General features: G+C 43.4%; 1 protein-coding gene across 1 annotated transcript in view; it reads right to left on the bottom strand.

Annotated features, from left to right (window-relative positions):
- Positions 1–10,772: 10,772 nt before the first annotated feature.
- Positions 10,773–27,529, bottom strand: part of LOC139370743 (copine-9-like) — a 193,592-nt gene continuing 176,835 nt past the window's right edge. Inside the window, exons 17-20 of the mRNA XM_071110413.1 lie at positions 26,519–26,646; positions 18,858–18,960; positions 18,618–18,675; positions 10,773–11,038 (exon numbers count right to left, since the gene is read on the bottom strand). Of these exons, the coding sequence (XP_070966514.1) occupies positions 10,773–11,038; positions 18,618–18,675; positions 18,858–18,960; positions 26,519–26,646 (555 nt within the window). The remainder of the gene's footprint in view (positions 11,039–18,617; positions 18,676–18,857; positions 18,961–26,518; positions 26,647–27,529) is intronic.

The following is a 27,529-nucleotide window of genomic DNA, read 5'->3' as shown; positions in this document are numbered from 1 at the left end:
ACGATATATTTACATTAGGTATACTTGTAAGCGCAAACGGTCACAAAACACTTGAATGGGCAAAGGGGATTGTAAGCAGCATATAGTTTATGTCTGTCAAGCCTAGTTCAATGAGAAGGTTAAACTTATACTGTACACAGAACACAGCCGGATATTCATGCTTTATGCAAAAATATTCAACAGGTGATGTGAATTGAAGTTTACTTTGGTACTTTATAACACTGCTACACGCATGCACTATGTTTAAACGTTGTGTCTATTAGAGTTTTATCTACTATTAAAATGCTCCATTATCGTTTTTGGTTCTTATATATATATTATATATTATTATATATATTTTTTTATTTCACCTTTATTTAACCAGGTAGGCCAGTTGAGAACAAGTTCTCATTTACAACTGCGACCTGGCCAAGATAAAGCAAAACAGTGCGACACAAACAACAACACAGAGTTACACATGGAATAAACAAACGTACAGTCAATAACACAATAGAAAATTCTACATACAGTGTGTGAAAATTAAGTAAGATTAGGGAGGTAAGGCAATAAATAGGCCATAGTGGCAAAATAAATTACAATTTAGCAATTAAACACTGGAGTGATAGATGTGCAGAATATGAATGTGCAAGTAGAGATACTGGGGTGCAAAAAAATTAACAATATGGGGATGAGGTAGTTGGGTGGCCTATTCACAGATGGGCTATGTACAGGTGCAATGGTCTGTAAGCTGCTCTGACAGCTGATGCTTAAAGTTAGTGTGGGGGATATGAGTCTCCAGCTTCAGTGATTTTTGCAGTTCGTTCCAGTCATTGGCAGCAGAGAACTGGAAGGAAAGTAGGCCAAAGTAGGAATTGGCTTTGGGGGTGACCAGGGAAATATACCTGCTGGAGCGCGTGCTATGGGGGGGTGCTGCTATGGTGACCAGTGAGCTGAGATAAGGTGGGGCTTTACCTAGCAAAGACTTATAGATGAGCTGGAGCCAGTGGGATTAGCGACGAATATGAAGAGAGGCCAAGCCAACGAGAGCATACAGGTAGCAGTGGTGGGTAGTAAATGGGGCTTTGGTGACAAAACGGATGGCACTGTGATAGACTGCATCCAATTTGCTGAGTAGAGTGTTGGAGGCTATTTTGTAAATTACATCGCCAAAGTCAAGGATTGGTAGGATAGTCAATTTTACGAGGATATGTTTGGCAGAAAGAGTGAAGGATGCTTTGTTGCGATATAGGAAGCCGATTCTAGATTTCATTTTGGAGATGCTTAATGTGAGTCTGGAAGGAGAGTTTACAGTCTAACCAGACACGTAGGTATTTGTAGTTGTCCACATATTCTAAGTCAGAACCGTCCAGAGTAGTGTTGCTAGACGGGCGGGCAGGTGGCCTCCAAGAGCAGTTGGAAGCCACGGAACGAGAGTTGTGTGGCATTGAAACTCGTCTGGAGGGTAGTTAACACAGTGTCCAAAGAAGGGCCAGATATATACAAAATGGTGTCGTCTGCATAGAGGTGGATCAGAGAATCACCAGCAACAAGAGCGGCATCAATGATGTATACAGAGAAAAGAGTCGGCCAGAGAATTGAACCCTGTGGCACCCCCATAGAGACTGCCAGAGGTCCGGACAACAGGCCCTCCGATTTGACACACTGAACTCTGTCTGAGAAGTATTTGGTGAACCAGGCGAGGCAGTCATTTGAGAAACCAAGGCTGTTGAGTCTGCCGATAAGAATGCTGTGATTGACAGAGTCAAAAGCGTTGGCCAGGTCGATGAATACGGCTGCACAACATTGTCTTTTATCGATGGCAGTTATGATGTCGTTTAGGACCTTGAGCGTGGCTGAGGTGCACCCATGACCAGCTCTGAAACCAGATTGCATAGCAGAGAAGGTATGGTGGGATTCGAAATGGTCGGTGATCTGTTTGTTAACTTGGCTTTCGAAGACCTTAGAAATGCAGGGTAGGATAGATATGGGTCTGTAACAGTTTTGGTCTAGGGTGTCACCCCCTTTGAAGAGGGGGATGACCGCGGCAGCTTTCCAATCTTTCGGAATCTCAGACGATACAAAAGAGAGGTTGAACAGGCTGGTAATAGGGGTTGCAACAATTGCGGCGGATAATTTTAGAGAGGGTCCAGATTGTCTATCCCAGCTGATTTGTAGGGGTCTAGATTTTGCAGCTCTTTCAGAACATCAGCTATCTGGATTTGGGTGAAGGAGAAATGGGGGAGGCTTGGGCAAGTTGCTGTGGCGGGTGCAGAGCTGTTGACCGGGGTAGGGGTAGCCAGGTGGAAAGCATGGCCAGCCGTAGAAAAATACTTATTGAAATTCTCAATTATCGTATATTTATCGGTGGTGACAGTATTTCCTAGCCTCAGAGCAGTGGGCAGCTGGGAGGAGGTGCTCTTATTCTCCATGGACTTTAAAGTGTCCCAGAACTTTTTGGAGTTTGTGCTAATTTCAGCAAATTTCTGTTTGAATAAGCTAGTCTTTGCTTTCCTAACTGCCTGTGTATATTGGTTCCAAACTTTCCTGAAAAGTTGCATATCGCGGGGGCTATTTGATGCTAATGCAGAACGCTACAGGATGTTTTTGTGCTGGTCAAGGGCAGTCAGGTATTGAGTGAACCAAGGGCTATATCTGTTCCTGGTTAAAACAAATTGAATGGGGCATGCTTATTTAAGATGGTGAGGAAAGCACTTTTAAAGAATAACCAGGCATCCTCTACTGACGGAATGAGGTCAATATCCTTCTAGGATACCCGGGCCAGGTCGATTAGAAAGGCCTGCTCGCTGAAGTGTTTTAGGGAGCGTTTGACAGTGATGAGGGGTGGTCATTTGACCGCGGATGCATTACGGACGCAGGCAATGAGGCAGTGATCGCTGAGATCCTGGTTGTAGACAGCAGATGTGTATTTAAAGGGCAGGTTGGTCAGGATGATATCTATGAGGGTGCCCGTGTTTACGGATTTGGGGTTGTACCTGGTAGGTTCCATGATAATTTGGGAGAGATTGAGGGCATCTAGCTTAGATTGTAGGACGGCCGGGGTCTTAAGCATGTCCCAGTTTAGGTCACGCAACAGTGCAAACTCTGAAGATAAACGGGGGGCAATTAATTCACATATGATGTCCAGGGCACAGATGGAGGCTGAGGGGGGTCTGTAACAAATGGCAACAGTGAGACTTATTTCTGGAAAGGTGGCTTTTTAAAAGTAGAAGCTCAAACTGTTTGGGCACAGACCTGGATAGCGTGACAGAATTATGCAGGCTGTCTTTGGCGAAGAATGTTGTAGTTGGGGATGGACATTTCTGAATTTTTGGTGGCCTACCTAAGCCGTTTTGGCAGTTCCTGTGTACAATAAAGAATATTGACAGAATTCAATACACAATCCGATCTCATGCAAAACCAACCCAGCATAGAACACTCATCAAATATTTATGAATGTTTTAGTCAATTTAAAATGTGAATAACGGTTATTCTCGATGACCACAACCATCAGAAATGTGTTGACTAATCAGGTTAGCGTTCAAAATAATGGAATTTTGACTTGCATTGAATCAAATAAAAATGGAATCCTGCCTAACTCACACTTGTGGGATTATGACAGAATTAAGGCCACATATCCATATCCCTATTCCATAAATCATAAGACAACCCTTCATACCATTGTCCATCTTATTCTATAGCCCCTATTGACCTACTCTTACAATGTCCTAAATGCTTGATCATTCCCCAAAAGTTTGGTGACAAATGTTTCCCTAATGGTTCATCTCTTCCCAGGGTATCTAAGGGCCACTTCCCAATACGGTTTAAGTCCAAAATTCTCCTTAAGTGCTGTAGGAAAAAGGAACGACGGCATTTGGCACGACATCGACTAACTGTTGTTGTGCAATTTACTTACAGAGAAATCAAATTTGTGCAAGAGAAGCCATGTCCGTTTTTGGCACATCCCCAGAGTGAGTGAGTGAGTGAGTGAGTGAGTGAGTGAGTGAGTGAGTGAGTGAGTGAGTAAGTGAGTGAAAGAAAGAAAGGAGAGAAGAACGTGTGTATGCAGTAAAAGAGAGAAATCAAACAAGTCAGAATAGAGACTTGACTGTGAACAAAATCTCTGCGTTTGAATGATCCGTTATAGTCAGGAATTTCTCAAAGAAAAAATATATAATAACAAGACAAGTAGGCCTACAAAACAATGACATGCATTGTAAATAAACTTGTGAAGATCCTATAAGCCCAGCCAAAATAATGAACAAATATAGACCCATATCTTGGAAACCAGAGCTGTGGCGGAAAGAAACCATGCATAAATATGCGGAGTAAATCAGCCCATTGCAACTCCTTCGAAACAGGCTTAGTGGCGAGGGACCACACTTTTGAGAACAACTTATGCTGAGGCACAATCTCTTTCACTCCTCACCTCTTTCTAGCAAAAATGGAGTGACACAAAGTTGACCCTGATGCTTTGACATGTTTGAAAGACGGAGCAGGTTTTGCCACCATTGACCAAACGCTTGGAAAAGTTTACATTTGGAAGGAGGAAATCAAGGAGAAGTAATAAATAGTGACTAGGTACTATGGTATATTCAGACCAGTGTTTGGGTCAGAATGAACCTGTGCAGTGACGTCAGCTGGACGTCAGACGGCCAGTTGTATGGTGGTAGAAAAATAAATGGGGGGCGCTCAAGCTATTTCCATCTCAAGACGATTTTTAATTTCCAACCCGTCATTTGAAAGATCAAGACTTCGCTCTCAACAGGAGTACGCATTGCCAGCCAGCAGGCCCTTAAGTTATTTCAATATTCACACATCCTGTCTCTGAATTTATTTTCTGATCTGTAATATAGGGCTTTCACAGGCCATCATATGAAACATGTATACATTTCAACACGTGGAATATATCAGTAATATAGAGAATATATTTATCATGAGGTAACGTGGCTAAGATATCCAACTACATACATACATACATACATACATATAGTGAGTACTGGCATAAAACAATATAAACACTTTTCAATCGCCCCCTGGACAAGAGGAACCAGTCCTTAAACAAGGGCATGACGTACAGATATATGAACACAATGTGCGTTTCTCAATATGCATACTACCGTGCTGCACACTCTCACGCTCCGAGTGCATTCTCCGACCATGTTCTCTTGAGTACATAATTGTGAGGACGAGAGTGTGGAGAATGCATAAAACAATACATTTGAGAAGCACTCGCACTCCCTCTACTGTACTGCCTCACAATTCCCCTCCCCATTCACTGAACCTTCTTCCAGCCAGGACAATGGCAACAATAGACGACACAAGATATACACAAAGCAAACGTTTTACTTTCTAATTATCAGCTAGATCTGTGTATCGTAATAATCTAGCTAGCCAGCTAGTTAAACAGGCAGAAATTACTTAAAACTAATGTTATGCAAGGTAGATGTACAGTTGAAGTCGAAAGTTTACATACACTTACGTTGGAGTCATTAAAACTCGTTTTTCAACCACTCCACAAATTTCTTGTTAACAAACTATAGTTTTGGCAAGTCGGTTAGTACATCTAATTTATGCATGACACAAGTAATTTTTCCAACAATTGTTTACAGACAGATTATTTCACTTATAATTCACTGTATCACAATTCCAGTGGATCAGACGTTTACATACACTAAGTTGACTGTGCCTTTAAACAGTTTGGAAAATTCCAGAAAATGATGTCATGGCTTGGAAGCTTCAGATAGGCTAAATGACATCCTTTGAGTCAATTGGAGGTCTACCTGTGGATGTATTTCAAGGCCTACCTTCAAACTCAGTGCCTCTTTGCTTTGCAAGACCTCAGAAAAAAATTTGTAGACCTCCACAAATCTGGTTCATCCTTGGGAGCAATTTTCAAACGCCTGAAGGTACCACATAAACAATAGTACGCAAGTATAAACACCATGGGACCACGCAGCTGTCATACAGCTCAGGAAGGAGACGCGTACTGTCTCCTAGAGATGAACGTACTTTGGTGCGAAAAGTGCAAATCAATCCCAGTCCTATATTGACATAACCTGAAAGGCCGCTCAGCAAGAAAGAAGCCACAGCTCCAAAACCGCCATAAAAAAGACATACTACGGTTTGCAACTGCAAACGGTTTGCAACTGAGGACAAAGATTGTACTTTTTGGAGAAATATCCTCTGGTCTGATGAAACAAAAATAGAACTGTATAAATATATAAAATAAATAAATATATAGAATCTATAGAAATAGATATAGAAACTTAAGGACAACAAAGTCAAGGTATTGGAGTGGCCATCACAAAGCCCTGACCTCAATCCCATAGAAAATGTGTGGGCAGAACTGAAAAAGCATGTGCGAGCAAGGAGGCCTACAAAACTGACTCAGTCACACCAGCTCTGTCAGGAGGAATGGACCGAAATTCACCCAACGTATTGTGGGAAGCTTGTGAAAGGCTACCCGAAACATTTGACCCAAGTTAAACAATTTAAAGGCAATGCTACCAAATAGTAATTGAGTGTATGTAAACTTCTGACCCACTGGGAATGTGATGAAAGAAATAAAACCTGAAATAAATAATTCTCTCTACTATTATTCTGACATTTCACATTCTTAAAATAAAGTGGTGATCCTAACTGACCTAAGACATGGCATTGTTGCTAGGATTAAATGTTAGGAATTGTGAAAAACTGAGTTTAAATGTATTTGGCTAAGGTGTATGTAAACTTCCGACTTCAACTGTACATATTTCATTGGTAGCTACCAATTCTTCATGGCTAGCTTGCTAGCCAGTTAGCCCTATTGACTTACTATGGACTTACCCATTCACTGAACCGTCTTCCAGTCAGGTCAACAATGGCAATAGTAACGAACCAAGATATACACAAAGCAACCATTTTACTTCATAACTATCAGCTAGCATAATAATGTAGCTAACCAGATATTTTAACATGCAAAAATGATCTAAAACTAATATTATGTGAGATATATTCTTCGTGGGTTGCTAGCTAACAATTATTTGTGGCTATCTGGCTAGCTAACAGTACTAGTTGCTAGCCAGTTAGCCCTATTGACCTATTATGGGCTTGTGATATATGGTATGTAGGCAGATAATCGACCTGGCCCGGGTATCCTGGAAGGACATTTACCTCATCCCGTCAGTTGAGGATGCCTGGTCTTTCTTTAAAAGTAACTTCCTCACCATTTTAGATAAGCATGCTCCGTTCAAAAAATGCAGAACTAAGAACAGATATAGCCCCTGGTTCACTCCAGACCTGACTGCCCTCGACCAGCACAAAAACATCCTGTGGCGGACTGCACTAACATCGAATAGTCCCCGCGATATGCAACTGTTCAGGGAAGTCAGGAACCAATACACACAGTCAGTCAGGAAAGCTAAAGCCAACTTCTTCAGGCAGAAGTTTGCATCCTGTAGCTCCAACTCCAAAAAGTTCTGGGACACTGTGAAGTCCATGGAGAACAAGAGCACCTCCTCCCAGCTGCCCACTGCACTGAGGCTAGGTAACACGGTCACCACCGATAAATCCATGATTATCGAAAAAACTTCAACAAGCATTTCTCAACGGCTGGCCATGCCTTCCGCCTGGCTACTCCAACCTCGGCCAACAGCTCCCCCCCCCCCCCCCCCCGCAGCTACTCGCCCAAGCCTCTCCAGGTTCTCCTTTACCCAAATCCAGATAGCAGATGTTCTGAAAGAGCTGCAAAACCTGGACCCGTACAAATCAGCTGGGCTTGACAATCTGGACCCTCTATTCCTGAAACTATCCGCCGCCATTGTCGCAACCCCTATTACCAGCCTGTTCAACCTCTCTTTCATATCGTCTGAGATCCTCAAGGATTGGAAAGCTGCCGCAGTCATCCCCCTCTTCAAAGGGGGCGACACCCTGGACCCAAACTGTTACAGACCTATATCCATCCTGCCCTGCCTATCTAAGGTCTTCGAAAGCCAAGTCAACAACCAGGTCACTGACCATCTCGAATCCCACCGTACCTTCTCCGCTGTGCAATCTGGTTTCCGAGCCGGTCACGGGTGTACCTCAGCCACGCTCAAGGTACTAAACGATATCATAACCGCCATCGATAAAAGACAGTACTGTGCAGCCGTCTTCATAGACCTTGCCAAGGCTTTCGACTCTGTCAATCACCACATTCTTATCGGCAGTCTCAACAGTCTTGGCTTCTCAAATGACTGCCTAGCCTGGTTCACCAATTACTTTGCAGACAGAGTTCAGTGTGTCAAATCGGAGGGCATGCTGTCCGGTCCTCTGGCAGTCTCTATGGGGGTGCCACAGGGTTCAATTCTCGGGCCGACTCTTTTCTCTGTATATATCAATGATGTTTCTCATGCTGCGGGCGATTCCCTGATCCACCTCTACGCAGACGACACCATTCTATATACTTCCGGCCCGTCCTTGGACACTGTGCTATCTAACCTCCAAACGAGCTTCAATGCCATACAGCACTCCTTCCGTGGCCTCCAACTGCTCTTAAACGCTAGTAAAACCAAATGCATGCTTTTCAACCGTTCGCTGCCTGCACCTGCACGCCTGACCAGCATCACCACCCTGGATGGTTCCGACCTTGAATATGTGGACATCTATAAGTACCTAGGTGTCTGGCTAGACTCTAAACTCTCCTTCCAGACCCATATCAAACATCTCCAATCGAAAATCAAATCAAGAGTCGGCTTTCTATTCCGCAACAAAGCCTCCTTCACTCACGCCGCCAAACTTACCCTAGTAAAACTGACTATCCTACCGATCCTCAACTTCGGCGATGTCATCTACAAAATTGCTTCCAACACTCTACTCAGCAAACTGGATGCAGTTTATCACAGTGCCATCCGTTTTGTCACTAAAGCACCTTATACCACCCACCACTGCGACTTGTATGCTCTAGTCGGCTGGCCCTCGCTACATATTCGTCGCCAGACCCACTGGCTCCAGGTCATCTACAAGTCCATGCTAGGTAAAGCTCCGCCTTATCTCAGTTCACTGGTTACGATGGCAACACCCATCCGTAGCACGCGCTCCAGCAGGTGTATCTCACTGATCATCCCTAAAGCCAACACCTCATTTGGCCGCCTTTCGTTCCAGTTCTCTGCTGCCTGTGACTGGAACGAATTGCAAAAATCGCTGAAGTTGGAGACTTTTATCTCCCTCACCAACTTCAAACATCTGCTATCTGAGCAGCTAACCGATCGCTGCAGCTGTACATAGTCTATTGGTAAATAGCCCACCCATTTTCACCTACCTCATCCCCATACTGTTTTTATTTATTTATTTTTCTGCTCTTTTGCACACCAATATCTCTACCTGTACATAACCATCTGATCATTTATCACCCCAGTGTTAATCTGCATAATTGTAATTATTTGCCTACCTTCTCATGCCTTTTGCACACAATGTATATATAGACTCCCCTTTTTTTCTACTGTGTTATTGACTTGTTAATTGTTTACTCCATGTGTAACTCTGTGTTGTCTGTTCACACTGCTATGCCTTATCTTGGCCAGGTCGCAGTTGCAAATGAGAACTTGTTCTCAACTGGCCTACCTGGTTAAATAAAGGTGAAATAAAAAAAATAAAAAAAAATAAAGATAAACATGGCAAAATGAACACCGCCTGTATTTATTAACGTATCAAAATAAAATATTATAGTCAGGCAACATATGAGATGGGAATAAGCAACATTTCATTCTGAATAGGAGTGTATTTTCTCTCGCTTCAGCTCAAATAATGGCCACCATTGATTTCAATACATTTTATGTCATTTTTTACGTGGTTGCATCATATTTCTTTGCATACTTTCCGTTGAAGCTTGCATTGATGCATACTTCAAAATAAGTACACATGGAGTACACATTCCAGAAGTGCCCTCTGTGCTCCGTTTCGCATACTTTGATTTAAACTCATACTATGACCCTCCCGTGCTCCAATGTGTGTGCTCGGAGCACGGTAGTATGCATTTTGAGAAACACCCAATGACTCCAGATGCCGAGGCTGAGACCTCAACTGTCCAGAGACGCCATCTTGTTACCGTCTCCCTTGTTTTGCGAAACTCATCCAAAAGCTTTCAGAAATGCCCTGAGAAGAAACCAAACATGAATAGACTTCCTGTGCCTTTCACTTGTTTTGGATATTAACCGGCTGTCCCACTTTCTTCAATGTTTGTACAGTGTCATTATACACATGGACATATACATTGGCCAGAGAGTGGACAAAGTAAAGTACTGCCATAGCAACCCAAGTGGCCAATTTGTTTCTGTTTTGGACCACAAAAGATGTGAGAATGAAACACTCATTGCATGCGTGGCTAGGGAGGCATAGGAAAAAAGGTGAACATCGATCGCTCTTTCTGTCTGTTGAGAAGCCCACAAACTCTTGCTTTTTACAACGTTTAACGGTGACTGTTCCTTGACCCCTGCATATAAAAAGAAGCTAAGGGGTCAGTGAGGGGTTGGCAACCACGGAAGCAATTCCAACAGTTCTCACTCCAAAGGTCATGCTCCATTTGACCCTTGTTAAGCTGTACAGTTGTTACATCACAGCATGGCGGTGTTCACCAGGCAGGAAATCGCTACTGCAGTGTGTGTGTGTGTGTGTGTGTGTGTGTGTGTGTGTGTGTGTGTGTGTGTGTGTGTGTGTGTGTGTGTGTGTGTACCCCAACGGCTTCAGTGTGTGTCTCTTCAGGTATTTGCTGCAACTGAAAATGGTCCAAACAATGTCTCTAAACCCAAGAACCAAAGACCCCCACCCAAACCCCTCTCTCAGATGCGCAGCTTGTGGAGTCCTGGCGGGGTGGTAGTGGTGGTGGAGGAGGCGGGCCGGGGCTCGATGTCTCTCGTCTTCATGAAACCCAGCAGCTGCTCAGGGATTTCTGCCAACACGTCCTTGGCCAGCCGTGCCATGCTCAGCACCTGGTTGCCCTGGCGGTCTATGTAGTCCCGGAAAGGCACAAACTGGACTATGTCTCGCTCGGCAATGCGCCCCTTAGAGGACACTCTGACCTCGTCACCATCCAGTTCCTCCATCGCTATGGAGCAGAAACAGACAGAGGGAGAGATAGAGAAATGGGGTAGAGGCAGGGAAAGAGAGGGAGTTAGAGAGAGTTAGAGTCATAGACAGAGACAGAGAGTCAGACTCAGGGACAGAGACAGAGATGATGTCACGTAAATCCATTATTAGACAGAATGCTGTTTGTGTTATTAATGTGTATTGGATTTGTGATAAATATGGCACCCTACCAGTGGAGGCTGCTAAGGGGAGAATGGCTCATTTATAATGGCCGGAACGGATCAATTGGAATGGCATCAAACAACCATATGTTTGATGTTTTTGAAACCATTCCGCTGATGCCGCTCCAGTCATTACCATGAGCCCATTCTCCCCAATTAAGGTGCCACCAGCCTCCTGTGTCACTTTGTTTGCCAAAAGCGCAATTAATAATATAATAGTAGGTCAAAGACATAATTCTGTACATGAAAGCCCCAGAACAAACATATTTTAAAAACATCTTCCTGAAACTTCATTCTTACATTATTAGGAGTGATTTTAATATAACCAACGGAATCCATATTAGGAACTATTTTCTGAGAACCGACAACATCCTAATGTGGATGCCGTAACTTTCTAACAGACTACATCATGAATACTAATATCTATTTTGGTGGCGAGAAGATGTGGGTCCATCTTATCTGGTGTACTGGAGTAGAGAGGAGCTGGGAGGCAGATGCCTGGCCATGCCTGTGGGACTGTACAGTTGGGTTCACACTGATGTCTTTGAGAGAGCATGCCTCAGCCATGGGCAGCAACCCAAAACTCCTCAATACCCACCCTCCCTCATCTCCTCTCCTCCAGGACCAGTAATCTGAAAAGCACTGGATAAATAAAGGCAATGGGCTGGAGACCTATCCAGTGCTTTCACCTATGGCTGTAGGGTATAGCAGTGCAGAGAGGAAGAGAGAGGGGGTGAAGGGACAGCAGGATGGCAGGAAAGTGGGGCAGGTGTCTTGGGTAAACCCAGACATGTGGGGGGCATCCCCTGAGTCACTGACTTATACAAAGCCTTCTGCTCCCTTGAATGTCACACGCGCGCACGCACGCACGCACGCACGCACGCACGCACGCACACACACACACACACACAACGCCTTCTGTTTGCCATGAATGTTACACACAGGAACAAGCGTGCTTACAGAGCAAGCAGGAGTGCTTGGTACACACAGATGATGCACATACGTTCACTCCACACACATATGCACACAAACATCTACAGGCACACAGGTGCATCCAAACAGATGCCCACATGCAGACTTCATGGGAACATGGGAGGCATTTTGGAGAGAGGAACATGGCATGATGAAAAAATTCGAAGAGGGGAAGGATAAGAGAGGAGAGGATGGGTATAGCAGAGGAGAGAGGAGAGGAGATGCATTGCACTCAAGCATATGTGCGAGAGACAGTCTGTTTGCACAGGCTCCCTGTGGAGAGAAAGAGCTCCCAGTTCCCTCTGACTGAGCAAGAGGAGGATAAGAGAGCGTAGATGAGTCAAATACCCCTCCACCTATAGACCACTTAAAGTTATGCTGATTTCCCAACCACCACACAATCTGGAGCAATCAGTCAAACCATCACAAACCAATACTCTAGTGATTTAATTTATACACTTTTAAATCGCTCTGTCTCACACACACACACACTAGAGACTCACACATAGGCATGAGCATGCATGCACACACATACACACACAACCCCTACGGCAGCTACCCCTGACCCCTCGCACAGCCCTGTGTAATTTGTAATAGGTCCCAAAGAGACCCCCTTGTCGTTAGGCATGAATAATTTCCCCTTTTCTGCTTCCTTTCCCCAACTACCGGCAGTATCTTTAATTCAAATCACTTAGCCAATTAACTTTTGGAATAGGCATAATGCATAATAAGTGTGCTCCAGTGTTTGCACATTTACTTTGGGAGTGACTGCTTTGTTTTGCTGCTCTCTTGCTAGCTGAAGAGCTTCAGCTTTCCAGCACAACTCTTTCTCACTATGCCAGGAGGAGTGTACACAGCAGTGGCGGTCGGTGCCGTTTAAGATGAGGGAGGACGGACAATTTTTGTTGTTGTTGTTGATTAGCATGGTCTTCTTTCAATTTCAGGTATGTTTATCCACGCTTTGTTCCATTTGCTTCTGTTTAAGAAACATTTTTCAACAGAATCGGCGGAATGAATACATCACATGAACACACGCAAACACAGTTCACATTCATAGCAGCCACATACAAACAGCATGATCACTTTCTAATCGACCTGGCCGGGGTATCCTGGAATGACATTGACCTCATCCCGTCAGTAGATGATGCCTGGCTATTCTTTAAAAGTGCCTTCCTCACCATCTTAACTAACTTAACTAGGAATAGATATAGTCCTTGGTTCACGCCAGACTTATCTGCCCTTGACCAGCACAAAAACATCCTGTGGCGTTCTGCATTAGCATCGAATAGCCCCCGTGATATGCAACTTTTCAGGGAAGTTAGGAACAAATATACACAGGCAGTTAGAAAAGCTAAGGCAAGCTTTTTCAAACAGAAATTTGCATCCTGTAGTACTTACTCAAAAAAGTTCTGGGACACTGTAAAGTCCATGGAGAATAAGAGCACCTCCTCCCAGCTGCCCACTGCTCTGAGGCTAGGAAACACTGTCACCACTGATAAATCCACTATAATTGAGAATTTCAATATAGCATTTCTCTACGGCTGGCCATGCTTTCCACATGGCTACCCCTACCCCGGTCAACTGCCCGGCACCCTACACAGCAACCCGCCAAAGCCCCCACCATTTATCCTTTACCCAAATCCAGATAGCCGATGTTTTGAAAGAGCTGCAAAATCTGGACCCCTACAAATCAGCCGGGCTGGACAATCTGGACCCTCTCTTTCTAAAATTATCTGCCGAAATTGTTGCAACCCCTATTACTAGCCTGTTCAACCTCTCTTTCGTATCGTCTGAGATTCCCAAAGATTGGAAAGCTGCTGCGGTTATCCCACTCTTCAAAGGGGGTGACACTCTAGACCCAAACTGCTACAGACCTATATCTATCCTACCCTGTCTTTCTAAGGACTTTGAAAGCCAAGTTAACAAACAGATTACTGACCATTTTGAATCCCACCATACCTTCTCCACTATGCAATCTGGTTTCAGAGCTGGTCATGGGTGCACCTCAGCCACACTCAAGGTTCTAAACGACATCCTAACCGCCATCGATAAGAGACATTACTGTGCAGCCGTATTCATTGACCTGGCCAAGGCTTTCGACTCTGTCAATCACAACATTCTTATTGGCAAACTCGACAGCCTTGGTTTCTCAAATGATTGCCTCGCCTGGTTTACCAACTACTTCTCTGATAGAGTTCAGTGTGTCAAATCGGAGGGCCTGTTGTCTGGACCTCTGACAGTCTCTATGGGTGTGCCACAGGGTTCAATTCTCGTGCCGACTCGCTTTTCTGTATACATCAATGATGTTGCTCTTGCTGCTGGTGATTCTCTGATCCACCTCTACGCAGACGACACCATTCTGTATACTTCTGGCCCCTCCTTGGACACTGTGTTAACTAACCTCCAGACGAGCTTCAATGCCATACAACTCTCCTTCCGTGGCCTCCAACTGCTCTTAAACGCAAGTAAAACTAAATGCATGCTTTTCAATCAATCGCTGCTCGCCCGTCCAGCATCACTACTCTGGACGGCTCTGACTTAGAATACGTGGACAACTACAAATACCTGGGTGTCTGGTTAGACTGTAAACTCTCCTTCCAGACTCATATTAAGCATCTCCAATCCAAAATTAAATCTAGAATGGGCTTCCTATATTGCAACAAAGCATCCTTCACTCATGCTGCCAAACATACCCTCGTAAAACTGACCATCCTACCGATCCTCGACTTCGGTGATGTCATCTATAAAATAGCCTCCAACACTCTACTCAACAAACTGGTTGCAGTCTATCACAGTGCAATTCGTTTTGTCACCAAAGCCCCATACACTACCCACCATTGCGACCTGTACACTCTCGTTGGTTGGCCCTCACTTCATACTCGTCGCCAAACCCAAGTCTCTGCTAGGTAAAGCCTCGCCTTATCTCAGCTCACTGGTCACCATAGCAGCACCCACTCCTAGCACGCGCTCCAGCAGGTATATCTCACTGGTCACCCCCAAAGCCAATTCCTTCTTTGGTCGTCTTTCCTTCCAGTTGTCTGCTGCCCATGACTGGAACGAATTGCAAAAATCTCTGAAGCTGGAGACTCACATCTCCCTCACTAGCTTTAAGCACCAGCTGTCAGAGCAGTTTACAGATCACTGCACCTGTACTTAGCCTATCTGTAAACAGCCCATCTATCTACCTACCTCATCCCCATACTGGTATTTATTTATTTATTTTGCTCCTTGGCACCCCAGTATCTCTACCTGCACATTAATCTTCTACCGCGATCTACCATTCCAGTGTTTAATTGCTATATTGTAAATACTTCGCCACCATGGCCTATATATTTCCTTATAACTTACCTCATTTGCACTCACTGTATATAGACTTTTTGTTTTCTTTTGTTCTACTGTATTATTGACTGTATGTTTTGTTTATTCCATGTGTAACTCTGTGTTGTTGTATGTGTCGAATTGCTACGCTTTATCTTGGCCAGGTCGCAGTTGCAAATGAGAACTTGATCTCAACTACCCTACCTGGTTAAATAAAGGTTAAATAAAAAATTAAAAAATAAACTTTACTCATTGTAATTCCCTCTCGCATTTACACGCTCTCCTCCTCTCTCACATTTCCCCTTCGCTTGTGGACAACACATCAGCTGTCTGTGACCAGGTGAAAAAACCTTTCCAAGCCAAACATTCATATCATAACCGCTAACCACTACACACAGCCTACGTCATTGTCACCATATTAGCTAGCTAACATCATTGTCAACATGGCTAATAGAACTAACGCATTAGTAAACCCTCTACAGTAATGCAGTATAGTGTACAGTCAGCAAACAGTTTAGCAGTTACACAGGCGGCCCTGGTGGCAATAAATTAATACAACCAAAAGCTTACCTTGACTTGGAAGAGTCCCAGTGTTGGATAGCCATAGCCCGCTAGCTAACATAGCATCACTCTCTGTTTGAGTATGCTAAACTAGCTAGCTGCATTTGCATAAAATATAGCTCTCTCTCTCTATCTCTCTTGCTTCTCCTTCATTTTTGAAGAAATGTATTTGTTCAACACTGTTAATTAAACTATTCTCCTTCTCTCTGAGTCAACTACTTACCACATTTTATGCACTGCAGTGCTAGCTAGTTGTAGCTTATGCTTTCAGTACTAGATTCATTCTCTGATCCTTTTTTTGAACAGGCCTTTTGACCATAGGGCTCTGGTCAAAAGTAGTACACTATACTCTTAGAAAAAAGGGTCCCAAAAGGGTTCTTTGGCTTTCCCTAAAGGCAAACTCTTTTTGGTTCCAGGTAGAATCCTCTGGGGAAAGGTTTCTACATGGAACCCAATAGGGTTCTACCTGGAACCAAAAGGGTTCTTCAAAGGGTTCTCCTATGGGGACAGCCTAAGAAGATTTTTAGGTTCGAGATAGCACCTTTGTGTAAATAGGGATTAAGGTGCAATTTAGGAAACATCCAAAATCTCCGTTCCTTGGTTTTGCCATTGTCGAGTTGTGGCTGACTATTGGCCAATATGGGGAATATATAGGGAATAGTGTGCCATTTCAAGATTGTGCAACAGCTGCAATTGCATCATTATCCAAGGATTGACATGAGTATGGTAGGCAGAGAAGGATATCAAACCAAGTTCTCTGCTGCTGCACATTGTAACTAAAATAAAATGGTACCACAACAGAAATGGGACTCAAGGTACACTCTTAGAAAAAATGGGTTCCTTGTTTTTCCCATAGGAGAACCCTATTTGATCTACTTAGAACATTTAAGTGGTGAAAGAGTTTAACGTGGAACCTTGTATTAGTGAATGAGTTCCAACAAAAAAATATATATTTTCAGAAGGTTCTCCTATGGGGACAATTAAATAACCCTTTATGGTTCTAGGTAGCACCTTCTTTTCTAAGAGTAAGTAACATGATAATGAAGTAAAAAATGCAAACATCCTTTGCATGAATGGATTGTTTTGTGCAGAGTTTGCCCACACATGGTATTATTATTCAGCTCTGCCGTTAACCTTCTGAGCTTAAGCTAGGTGACCCAGGTAACAAAGCCTCAGTGGAAGTCTGATATATCAGGTGTGTTAATCCGGCACCATATGGGGAAAAAATGGACTGAAACAGGGAGGGAATAGATGGGTTGGCTGACAACGTCACGAAAATTACGCACGTGCATCGATGTGGCCGGAAGCCACGTTTTTATGATTCTGAATGGTCAGATAGCAACAGTGACAAGAAGATACCATGTGGGGAATCGTAGGTGGCTCGTTTCATCTTGTTATTGATACCATGTCTTGTTTTGAGGTGTTTTGACTGATTTCATGTTAATGTTAATATGTCTCAAATTCGCGAGCTAGCTAACCAACAAATGTAACAATGTTTTTGAGACAAGTGCTCAAACATTTGAGGATTAAATATAGTTTAAATGTTGTCAACAATCTAAGCCAACCCTGTCTGTGCCCCATAGTTGCGCACGTGCTGGTTTTGTTGCTAAACAACCAATCCGCTAATTTCGTGTTCAATTGCAAAACATTTTCCATTGCCCTACTCAATACGACCTATGACTCACTTACTCTGAGTTCCTCTCCACCGAGAGACATGACACAGGAGTCACGACCTGTTACCACATGAGACTAATGCTAAGGATTCTTTGGGAAGGGGGAAGGAATCAACACATTCCTCTTCCTGGAGAGCAACTGATAGTATGTTTTTTTATTGTTTTTAATTTTAAATGTACATTTATTTTTAGTTATTTTATTCCTTTTGTTTTTCAATTTTGGGAGTCGTTTTTTGTTTAGGGTGGATCAGCATTAATATTGCAGATAGATTGTTGCTTCCATCAATGTAATTGTCTGCATCATTTCCAATCCCCCATATATTTTTGGGGTATATATAAACATGCATACACATACACATATATATACAACTGATTTACCTCACCTGGTTCACCTTTTGTGTGGAGTTTGGAATTTAGGAGCAATGGAATGGGGTCAAATAAGCAAACTCTTCCTACCTGGTGCCCTAGGCAAACTAAAAAAACAAACACTATGTGCAGTGTGCAGATTTTGGTTCTACCCGTACTCAAGCTGCTCTTCAGGATCAAATCAAATGTGTTAAAAGAGTAGAAGAGGGCTGGAGCAAAAGCCTGTACCGCTCCATACCAGGAGATGTGGGTGTCCTTGCTGTATATCTATGATAGATACATTGGGAAGAAAGGGAGAGCAGGAAGGGGATTCACCAGTTCCTAAAACTTCTGGGAGAGAGATTGCAATTGTTCTGTCACCTACCCTGCTGATCTTTAGTGCACTTCACAGACAGTGACACATTGACTGCCTAGCATTGAGAGAAGAACAGAAGCTGGGTCAGCACCATGCAATTTAAAAGCCCCCCCCCACCGCACAAACACTTACCATCAAACTCAGCAGGACCCACTCCCACTATGATGATAGACATGGGCAGAGCGGCAGCCTGCGGAGAAAAATCACACACACACACACACACACACACAAACAAACACAAACACAAACACACACATGCACGCACAGAAAATGATATCATTATGACGTCCCGTGCCACATTTTGGGACACACACAAACTTAAGGCCCACCAATGTCAATAACACACATCACTGAGTTGTGATGAACACTCACATTGACCACAGCCTCCTTGGTCTGCACCATGTCTGAGATGACTCCGTCTGTGATCATCAAAAGGACAAAGTACTGGGATCCGTCAGTCACATCCTCAGCACACCTGCACGGAGCAACACAGCACAGGTTGAAACACAAATCAAACCAAATCGTATTTGTCACGTGCGCCCTTCCCAAAATAGTAACACAAGAGGAATAAAATTAAATACACAAGAATGGTGCTATGTACATGGAGTACCAGTGCCAGATCAATGCGTGTGTGTGTGTTGTGTGAGTGTGTAATGTATGTGAATGTGTGTGGGTTTTGTGTGGGAGTGTCAATGTAGTGTGTGTGTGTGTGTGTGTGTGTGTGTGTGTGTGTGTGTGTGTGTGTGTGTGTGTGTGTGTGTGTGTGAGGGTGTATATGGTTTGTATATATAGTCTAGTGAGTGTGCGTAGGGTCAGTGGAAGGTAGAGTCATTGCAGATAGTGTGTGTACCATTAATTTACTATTTGGCAGTCCGGCTATTTTATTTAGCAGTCTTATGGCTTGGGGGTAGAAGCTGTCTCGGAGTCTGTTGGTCTGAGAGCCGTACCGTTTTGAGCAGTCTATGGCTTGGGGGGCTTTGGCAATTTTTCGGCCCTTCCTGTCACGTTCTGACCTTAGTTCCTTTATTATGTCTTTGTGTTAGTTTGGTCAGGGCGTGAGTTGGGGTGGGTAGTCTATGTTCTTTTTTCTATGTTGTGTTTTTGTGTTTGGCCTGGTATGGTTCTCAATCAGAGGCAGGTGTCATTCCTTGTCTCTGATTGAGAATCATACTTAGGTATCCTGTTTTCCCCATTTTAGTTGTGGGTGATTGTTTCTGTTTTCTGTGTCTTCACCATACAGGACTGTTTAATTTTCGTCTTTCACTTTGTTATTTTCGTGTTCAGTGCCTTTTCATTAAAAATGACGAACAGTTATCACGCTGCACATTGGTCCGATCTGTCATACTCCTCGTCAGAGGAAGACGAATTGCGTTACACTTCCTCTGACACTGCCTGATATAGAGGTCCTGGATGGCAGGGAGCTTTGCCCCAGTTATGTTCTTAACTGTGTAGCGCATTGCAGTCAAGGGCGGTGCATTTGCCATGCCAAACAGGGATGCAGCCAGTCAAGATGGCCTTGATGGTGCAGTGGTAGAACTCTCAGCCTCTTGAGGGGGACAAGGCACTCCCGTGCCCTCTTCACGATTGTGCGGATGTTTGTGTACCGTGTTAAGTTTATTTGAGCTGTTCTTGTCATAATATGGACTTGATCTTTTACCAAATATGGCAATTTTATGTATACCACCCTTAAGTTGTCACAACAGAACTGATTGGCTCAAACACATTAAGAAGGAAAGAAATTCCACAAATTAACTTTAAACAAGGCACACCTGTTAATTGAAATGCATTCCAGGTGACTACCTCATGAAGCTGGTTAAGAGAATGCCAAGATTGTGCAAAGCTGTCATCAAGGCAAAGGGTGGCTACTTTGAAGAATCTCAAATAGAAAATATATTTTGATTTTTTTTTGGTTAATACATGATTCCATATGTGTTATTTCATAGTGTAGGATATAGAAAATAAAAAAAATTAAGAAAAACCCTTGAATGAGTAGGTGTGTATCCATTCCTGTACGGGTCCAACTTTTTTGGCTGTGTGCGTGTGTGCGTGAATGCACATGTAGAGGGAGACTTTCTTCTGTCTTCTGGTCTTCTGTAGTAATATAGCATACACCTACAACTTTATGAATACCATTACACTAAACTGTGCTCGATTGGCAGACGTAATATTCCCAGGTAGTCCGTTATTACCACTACATTACCGACTATTCTGTTGTCTAGACTGATGACATAGACTTGTTGCGTTGTTTAGACTGTTGACATAGAAGTGTGTTCCGTTGTCTAGACTGTTGACATAGAAGTGTGTTGCGTTGTTTAGACTTTTGACTTAGAAGTTGTAGCTGTCGTGTTTGTGTCTGAGCCGGTTGGCTAGTGTGTCTGCTTGTGGGACAGAGATGGCAGCTAATGGTAAGACTCCGCAGGGCGGACAAAACCCGCTGGCTGACTGTTTGATTGGACGGAGACCCGCTGGCTCACTGCCCGATTGGCTTTCTCTCACCGCCTGGATGGAGGGGGAAGAGGAAAAGAGTGAAGGGTAAATGGCACCTCTCTCTCTGTCGGGTAATATCCCATCCTCTCTATCTGTCTGTGTCTAGTTCTCTCTCACTAGTGTGTGAAAGTCTCTCTCCTTCTCTCTCTTACGTCCGTCCGTCTGTCTCTCACTATCTCTGTATGTATGCATTTGTCAGTCTCTCTCTCTCTCTCTCTCTCTCAAACACACACAGACAAAAAAATAATCTATTAACTTACATTCTACGTAGTATATCAACATTACAAGTGAAATAAAGGACAAGTCAGGAACGCATTGGAGAATGGTTGAATCAGCTGACATGCACAGGGAGAAAGATTGTGGGCATTTCACTACAATACATGTAGCCCCATTTCTGGAAACACTGGATGGGAGAGGTGGGTGTTGTTAGAGAACCAAAATATTTCCCCTAGACTCTTGTTTCTAACTCCACTCAAGGTGTGATGTGGTAGTTATTACTCCAGTCTCTGCTGCTGTGAGGAGTTATATTAGGTAAAGGAGCCCAGAGAGCGGCTTGATTCACCCCACACCTCACATGTGGACACATCCACATGACTGGAGGGCCTTCCTCCTCCTCATCATCACCATCTCTGTCCCACAAGCAGCCGCATGGGCCAACCCGGGGTGGAGGATGAGCCAAACGAGGGTGGAGGAGGAGGATGACGAAGCATAATGAAATGGAGAGAGACTTTTGAGAAAGGGTGAGAGAGAGGACGGTGGAGAGGAGAGACAGAAAGAGAGAAAGAAAGGAAGTGAGAAAGAGAGGAGGGAGAGAGAGAGAGAGAGAAAGAGAGTAGGAAAGGTGATGAACGGAAATGTGATAACGCAAGATGAGGGCTAAAGGGCAAAAATTAGATAATAGATAGACAATAATAGACAATAATAAAGGAATAAGAGAAAGAAAGAGAGACAGAGACAATGTGAAAGAGAAAAAATATATTATTAATCTCATTTCCTCAAACAGGTGCTAATCATCAGCTATATCATCATCATCATCATTATGCTAATATAGCACCATATTGAACGAGAATTCATGAAGTTCTTGCGTCCACAGTCGAGCCACAGCACCCCACTCTATTAAGTTATGCAAAAGAGATGCCGCATTCACTGGAAAGTATATTGCCATACTTATAGACACTCAGAATACCAAACATTAGGAACACCTTCCTAATATTGAGTTGCACCCCCACCCCAAAACACACTTCTATGTCAACAGTTTAGACAACGCAACACTTCTACGACAACAGTCTAGAAAACGCAACACTTCTATGTCAACAGTCTAGACAACGCAACACTTCTATGACAACAGTCTAGACAACGCAACAATTCTACGACAACAGTCTAGACAACGCAACACTTCTATGTCAACAGTCTAGACAGCACACCACTTCTATGACAACAGCCTAGACAACGCAACACTTCTATGACAACAGTCTAGACAACACATCTACGACAACAGTCTAGACAACGCAACAATTCTACGACAACAGTCTGGACAACGCAACACTTCTATGTCAACAGTCTAGACAACGCAACACTTCTATGACAACAGCCTAGACAACGCAACACTTCTATGACAACAGTCTAGACAACACTTCTACGACAAAAGTCTAGACAACGCAACAATTCTACGACAACAGTCTAGACAACGCAACAATTCTACGACAACAGTCTAGACCACGCAACACTTCTATGACAACAGCCTAGACAACGCAACACTTTCATGACAACAGTCTAGACCACGCAACACTTTTATGACAGGTGACATCAATAAGAGATCATAGCTTTCACCTGGATTCACCTTGTCAGTCTATGTCATGGAAAGAGCAGGTGTTCTTAATGTTTGGTACACAAAAAATAAACAGGAAGTACATAACAGGGCCATTAGAAAATGTGTTTCATGAAATACATACAACATTTTGGGGGATTTAGTTGTGAGAAATTGTGTATTTTTTACTAAGGTGGGAGGTATGAGACTGTAGTTTGGTGGAAATCCCCATCGACTGACAATGAGTGGTCACCATTATGTAGTTGAATGAAAATTCTGTTTAAACTGCATTCATCAATCTGACTCCACTATTACTGTATGTGAATAAATGCAGGCCCTGGGCACCCCTGTGTCGCTCCCTCTTTTAATTGACCGCTGTCCGACAAACATTATAACACAGTTTCCCTGTCACAATAAATCCATAGCACTTACAAACCAAACAGAACAATTGAATTAACAGTAACATTCATTTAGACGATGAAAGTTTTCATCAGTTTTCACACCTCTTCTTGCGTCAGTGACCCCAGGACTTTGCTGGGAACTTCTCGTCTCAGAGGATAAGGTGTGTTTCTCCTGTGAGACGCAAATATACGGTCATCCATCAGAACAGTTTCATAAAACGCGATTGAGTCATCATGCTGGGTCTCGGCACCTGCAAGTCGCTAGTCGCGAGTTTCACCTGCTCTCGTTTTTCCACTACAAGACCTTAAGCAGCCCATTTAGGGAGAGTCTTTCCTCCTACCTGGAGAATACCAAGATCACAAGATCTTCTATAATTCATATTCTATGCTCTGCTTATTTCTATGGAAAATATCCAGGGACACTTTTATAACACCGGAATACCAGTAAAACACTCACACAATGGCACATCTACTATTCCTTTCTAATACTACAACTATTAAACCATATAATTAATTATGTTCATATGAACTACATGGCCTTCTCTAGTACTACAGTGTCCTATACAACATTCAGCAACACAACTCCTGACAAGTTGTAATGGTCACAAGGTCCCAGCTAAGCCAATTATTAAGAGTTTTGCAGTTATGTGGAACCTTTAGAGATGGAAAACAAACAGAAATAGAGGACACGGAATCAGGGGAGAGCAGCTAAGCTAGGCCGTCAGTCTGTCAGAGAGAGAAGGAGTGCGATAGAGACAGAGACAGCTCAGGGGAGAACATGTCAGAGTAACTCATGAGGGCTAGGGCAGCCTAAGGGTGGAATACTGCAGAGGAGAGGAGTGTGTGTGTGTGTGTGTGTGTGTGTGTGTGTGTGTGTGTGTGTGTGTGTGTGTGTGTGTGTGGTGGGGGGTGGAGGGTAAGAGAGTTTGTGTGTTTGCATACAGTATGTATTTGCATACAGTATATGTGACTCTCGTATCGTTTCAAGCAAGTCAAAACACATATGTACACTGAGTATACACAAACATTAAGAACACCTGCTCTTTCCATGACATAGACTGACCAGGTGAATCCAGGTGAAAGCTATGATCCATTATTGATGACACTTGTTAAATCCACTTCAATCAGTGTAGATGAAGGGAACTGACAACTGAGACATGGATTGTGTATGTGTGGCATTCAGAGGGTGAATGGGCAAGACAAAATATTTACATGTAAGAGCCTTTGAACGGGGTATGGTAGTAGGTACCAGGCGTACCGATTTATGTCAAGAACTTCAACACTGCAGTTAAGAAAGTATTTACAAAAATAAACTGAAGTAAAATATGAATAAATAAAATTTTAAAAAAAGAAGAAAAAACAACAACTAATAATTAAGGAGCAAAATAACAGTAGAGAAGCAATATACAAGGGGTACCGGTACAGAGTGAATGTGAGGGGGCACCCGTTAGTCGAGGTAATTGAGGAAATATGTACATGTAGGTAGAGGTAAAGTGACTATGCATGGATAATAAACAGAGAGTAGCTGCTGCGTACAAAAATGGATGTCAGGAAGCTTGGCCTCAGTGAATGTACTGGGCTGCACGCACTACTCTCTGTAGTGCCTTGCGGTCGGAGGCCGAGTCGTTGCCAAACCAGGCGGTGATGCAACCGATGGTGCAGCTGTAGAACCTTTTGAGGATCTGAGGACCCATGACAAATCTTTTTAGTCTCCTGAGAGGGAATAGGTGTTGTCGTGCCCTCTTCACGACTATCTTGGTGTGTTTGGACCATGATAGTTTGTTAGTGATGTGGAGACCAAGGAACTTGGAACTCTCTACCTGCTCCACTACAGCCCCATCGATGAGAATGGGGCATGCCCGGACCTCCTTTTCCTGTATTCCACAATTATCCTTTATCTTGTTCACGTTGGGGGAGAGGTTGTTCTCCTGGCACCACACTGCCAGGTCTCTGACCTCCTCCCTATAGGCTGTCTCATTGTTGTCAGTGATCCTTGAGATATTTCTACAACTTGATTGGAGTCCACCTGTGGTAAATTCAATTGATTGAACATGATTTGGAAAGGCACACACCTGTCTTTTTAAGGTCCCACAGTTGACAGTGCATGTCAGAGCAAAAAACAAGCCATGAGGTTGAACGAACTGTCCGTAGAGCTCCGAGACACAATTGTGTCGAGGCACAGATCTGGGGAACGGTACCAAAACATTTCTGCAGCATTGAAGGTCCCCAAGAACACAGTGGCCTCCATCATTCTTAAATGGAAGAAGTTTGGAACCACCAAGATTCTTCCTAGAGCTGGCCGGCCCGGCCAAACTGAGCAATCGGGGGAGAAGGGCCTTGGTCAGGGAGGTGACCAAGAACCCAATGGTCACTCTGAAAGAGCTCCAGAGTTCATCTGTGGAGAGGGAGAACCTTCCAGAAGGACACCCATCTCTGCAGCACTCCACCAATCAGGCCTTTATGGTAGTATGGCCAGACGGAAGCCAATCCTCAGTAAAAGGCACATGACAGCCCGCTTGGACTCTCAGACAATGAGAAACAAGATTCTCTGGTCTGATGAATCCAAAGCTTGAACTCTTTGGCTTGAATGCCAAGCGTCACGTCTGGAGAGAACCTGGCACCATCCCCATGGTGAAGCATGGTGGTGGCATGGTGGTGCTGTGGCGACTGGGAGACTAGTCAGGATCGAGGGAAAGATGAACAAAGCAAAGTACAGAGAGATCCTTGATGAAAACCTGCTCCAGAGTGCTTAGAACCTCAGCCTGGGGTGAAGGTTCACCTTCCAACTGGACAATGACCCTAAGCACACAGCCAAGACAATGCAGGAGTGGCTAGGGGGACAAGTCTCTGAATGTCCTTAAGTGGCCCAGCCAGAGCCCGGACTTGAACCCGATCGAACATCTCAGGAGAGACCTGAAAATAGCTGTGCAGCAACACTCCCCATCCAACCTGACAAAGCTTGAGAGGATCTGTAGAGGAGAATGGGAGAAACTCCCCAAATACAGGTGTGCCAAGCTTGTAGCGTTATACCCAAGAAGATTCGAGGTTATAATCGATAACAAAGGTGCTTCAACAAATTACTAATTAAAGGGTCTTAATACTTATGTAAATGTCATATTTGTAGTTTTTTTATACATTTGCTAAAATATAATAAAACAGTTTTTGCTTTGTCATTATGGTGTATTGTGTGTAGATTGATGAGGGGAAAAAACTATTTAATACATTTTCTAATAAGACTAACGTAACAAAATGTGGAAAAAATCAAGGCATCTGAATACTTTATTAATGCACTGTGTGTGTGTGTGTGTGTGTGTGTGTGTGTGCTGTCATTCTCTCACCGTGCCACCTGGTTGATGACAGGAGCAAAGTTGGTGGGCCCGTAGAGCTGAACAGTTCGGAGACTCTGGAAGTAGGCCTCCAACACTCCCTCGATACCCACACAGTTTGGGTTCTCACTGTTGGAGTTCTGTGGGAAACCATGTACAAGAGAGACGGAGAGAGGGAGAGAGAAAGCTCAGATGCATCGAATACTAATGCATCGTAGAGAAAAAAAGAAAAATAATAAAGTGTTTGTGAAGTCAACGTCCATTTTTCCTCCAAGAGTTGCTAAGTATTTTATTTTCACATTGTCAGGGTAAATCAATCAAGACATGAGAACAAAAATAATCCATCAAACAATCTGACTGTTCCCAAAAGTACATTTATTGAGGACCAGCAACACAATTGATTAATTCTGTTACATTTTGGTTGGCAGACCAGTTCTGAGCGCAGTGGTCACACAATCTTTAATTGTGACATACACAGACACTGTTTTAATGGTGGAGGTTCGTGAAACATTATCTGTCTCCTGTCTGTACAGTCAGCGTCAAAACTCTTCCGGTAAGAACACCCATTGGCTTATTAAAGCCACTTCCTATATAGCACACGTGCAATACCAGTCAAAAGTTTGGACACACCTACTCATTCAAGAGCTTTCTTTATTTTTACTATTTTCTACATTGTAGAATAATAGTGAAGACATCAAAACTATGAAATAACACATATGGAATCATGTTGTAACCCAAACAGTGTTAAACTAATCAAAATATATTTTATATTTGAGATTCTTCAAAGTAGCCACCCTTTGCCTTGATGACAGCTCTGCACATTCTTGGCATTCTCTCAACCAGCTTCATGAGGTGGTCACCTGTAATGCATTTCAATTACCAGGTGTACCTCGTTAAAAGTTAATTTGTGGAATTTCTTTCCTTTTTGTGTTCCTTTTGTGTTTGAGCCAACAAGTTCTGTTGTGACAAGATAGGGGTGGTATACAGAATATTGCCCTATTTTGTAAAAGACCAAGTCCATAT

The sequence above is a fragment of the Oncorhynchus clarkii genome, chromosome 17, assembly GCF_045791955.1.
Source record: "Oncorhynchus clarkii lewisi isolate Uvic-CL-2024 chromosome 17, UVic_Ocla_1.0, whole genome shotgun sequence".
Classification (NCBI taxonomy): domain Eukaryota; kingdom Metazoa; phylum Chordata; class Actinopteri; order Salmoniformes; family Salmonidae; genus Oncorhynchus; species Oncorhynchus clarkii.
This window is presented reverse-complemented; position numbering and strand designations above follow the sequence as displayed.